We start from the raw sequence: 3,090 nt of genomic DNA, 5'->3' as shown, positions 1-3,090 counted from the left end.
AAGGTAAAAATACATAGTTGAAATAAATAGTCATTGCATCAAAAGAAGAAATAAAAAGAGTGAACAATTGCAAGAAATAACTTATTATTTCTAACGTACTTATTGCTCTAAAAATTACTTATTGCAGAAATGCAGGGTAAGGCTGCGTATGATAGACCCTTGTGGTCCGGCTCTTCCCCGGACCTTTGGGGATCTTCAAGTTAGGAAGACTAAGAATTCTCCCAAAAGTGATCATATGCAAGAAATCATAAATAATATGGTTACCCATATTATACGTCGGTTAACCCGTTTTTTATTCGTATTAAATATAGATCGTATTGGATAATTTATCCGTTTTTATTACCCGTTTTCAATCCGAACAATATCTGACCCGACCCGCTCGTTTGGCCCTTCTATATTGAAGTAATGTCTTAAGTTTTTAAAACACAAGGAGAGTAAATGATGGAAGTGGCAATCCCGTAGTATTTCTGAAAAACAGCACCAAAAACTCAAATACCCCAGTGGCAAATTGAACGTTCCAGCACCTTCAGCAACGTAATATGACTGCAAAAAAAAAAAAAGCATTGGAACACAAAGGGAGTCCACAAACTGAACTTGTGGCTATCGTCCCTTAAACCTGCATTCTCGTCCACTCTCGCACATACACTTCCTTAAATTGCCCTCTCTATCTCTATCTCTATCTCTATCTCTCTCTCTCTCAACGCTTTACTAGCTAACTTTGAGAGAGAGACTCTTTAATTAATTTGTCAACCTTCCATGGCCGCCACCAGAATTTCCTTTACTTCCAGTTCACAAACCATTTATTTCCGTCACAGCCCATTTCTTGGCCCAAATCCGGTTTTCCCAATCTCTTCCTTTTCTCGTAATCTTGGCACAATTCTCAGGTCTAGAAGAAAACCCAGTTTCACAGTTTGCTTTGTTCTGGGGGATGAAAAGTTGAATACTCAATTTGACAAGTTGAATGCTCAATTAGAGACTGGGACAGAGGAGATTGAATTGAAAATTGAGGAGCAGATCTCAGCGACGCGTTTAGCGGAAAAATTGGCTAGGAAAAAATCGGAGAGGTTTACTTATCTTTTGGCTGCGGTTATGTCTAGTTTTGGGATTACTTCCTTGGCTATTATGGCCGTCTATTACAGATTTTCGTGGCAAATGGAGGTATGAAGCACTCCATAATTAATTCCCACTTCACTCTTCTTCTCCTTTTTCTGATTTTTAATTTTTATTTTATTTTTTTATATTCTGTTTGGGTGTAGGGTGGAGAAATGCCTTTAACTGAAATGTTTGGTACATTTGCTCTCTCAGTTGGTGCTGCTGTAAGTTTCTTTTTTTGAACTATGTTTTAGCGTCTGGTAATACATTATCTCCTGTCCATTTCATATAATTGAACTACATTAAAACTTAGACACTAGTATAGTGATTATGAAACAAAACGTACATATAGGAGTATGAATCATTTCAACTAGACTACTTTTAAAGAGTTGTTGCAAGTCATATCGATAAGGAAAAATGTCTAATGTGTTTTATATAAAATTGAAAGAGGAGTAGCAATTAAGGACTAGGAGAGTCATTTATGGTTGACGAAGTTGGATGTTGTTCGAATTTCAGGTAGGAATGGAGTTTTGGGCAAGGTGGGCTCATAGAGCGCTTTGGCACGATTCTCTTTGGCACATGCACGAGGTTTGTGTTTTACTTTCTAATTTGCTTATTTGGAGCTTAAATGCTTATTAAACTATGCTAATTTTATAAAAAAAAATCTCAACTTAATTAAATCCTTTCTCTTACCTTAAATTGTTGCAGTCACACCACAAACCAAGAGAAGGACCTTTCGAGATGAACGATGTGTTTGCCATAGTCAACGCCGTTCCAGCAATAGCCCTCCTCAACTATGGTTTCTTCCATAAAGGCCTCATTCCTGGCCTCTGCTTCGGCGCTGTATGTTTTATTTCACTCACTCTTCAGTATTTAGTGTGGTTTTAATCCTTACCAACAGCGGTCTGGAATATTTTATGCGGATCAGATTACTATCCATGTATAGTATAAAGACTTACTAGTGTAAATACATTGATCAGAAGAGAGGTATAGAGAAAGAAGCCCAACACATTAAGTTGATAAAAAAAAAATGCCTTGTAATGCAGGGGCTAGGGATCACAGTATTTGGGATGGCTTACATGTTCGTTCACGATGGTTTGGTTCACAAGAGATTCCCCGTCGGACCTGTAGCCAATGTACCTTATTTAAGGAAGGTGGCCGCAGCTCATTCGGTAATTAAAGATGCTTTAAACTATAACTATGGCTTATAAAAGATGATCTTAATTAATCTAATCAGAGTTAGCATGATTGTTAAGTAGATATTAATAGTATTAAATTGGTTGGTAAGATTTCCTTAATTCATTTCTTGATATTTGCAGCTCCATCACTCAGAGAAGTTCAATGGTGTCCCATATGGTTTGTTCTTAGGACCAAAGGTGCTCTCTCTACTCTTTTCCACTCCCCACACTTCCCTTCATGTTCATAACCTTTTTAAAAATTACACATGACACTAGGAAATACTAACTAGTGTAATGGTGATTGGTGCAGGAATTGGAAGAAGTAGGGGGGATTGAAGAATTGGAAAAGGAAGTGAACCGAAGGATAAAACTTTCAAGGGGATCATGAATGATTGACCATCTTCGTGGGGAAATTTTTTGATGTATTGAATAGAGAAAATGCAGCTTTATTGATCATGAAATGAAATTTGTATTTACTTAGGCTCTTATTCACTAAGATGATAATAGAGATATATTAGAAATTATTACATGTGCCAAGTCTTGGAGGCTAAGAAGAAAAGCTAATAATTGAATGTCCTCTGGCTCTCTTTTTGTTTTTTTTTGGCACGGCAGAAGAATGATATTTGGAAAATGTAAAATAGACCTGTTGTGTTGGTAGACTTTAGAATTGATTCAAGATGAGTCTTGTCAAAATCAATTAAACTTGTTACGATACCAAATCAAGTTCGAGCAAGCTCAACCAAGTCAAATTAAGTTGAACTCGGTTAGGTATCGCGTTTAGACAATGATTTTCAAATTTATTTTGAAAATTTTGATTTGG

General features: G+C 36.5%; 1 protein-coding gene across 1 annotated transcript; it reads left to right on the top strand.

Moving 5' to 3' along the window:
• Positions 1-673: 673 nt before the first annotated feature.
• Positions 674-2,858, top strand: LOC107809222 (beta-carotene hydroxylase 2, chloroplastic-like). The gene is given in 7 exon segments (NM_001325834.1): positions 674-1,158; positions 1,257-1,316; positions 1,609-1,680; positions 1,801-1,935; positions 2,139-2,264; positions 2,412-2,468; positions 2,581-2,858. Coding segments are annotated over 7 exon segments (930 nt in total). The 5' UTR covers positions 674-756; the 3' UTR covers positions 2,659-2,858.
• Positions 2,859-3,090: the final 232 nt, after the last annotated feature.

Source organism: Nicotiana tabacum, chromosome 8 (genome assembly GCF_000715075.1).
Source record: "Nicotiana tabacum cultivar K326 chromosome 8, ASM71507v2, whole genome shotgun sequence".
NCBI lineage: Eukaryota > Viridiplantae > Streptophyta > Magnoliopsida > Solanales > Solanaceae > Nicotiana > Nicotiana tabacum.
Note: the sequence above shows the minus strand (reverse complement) of the source record. Positions and strands in the feature narration are given on the sequence as shown.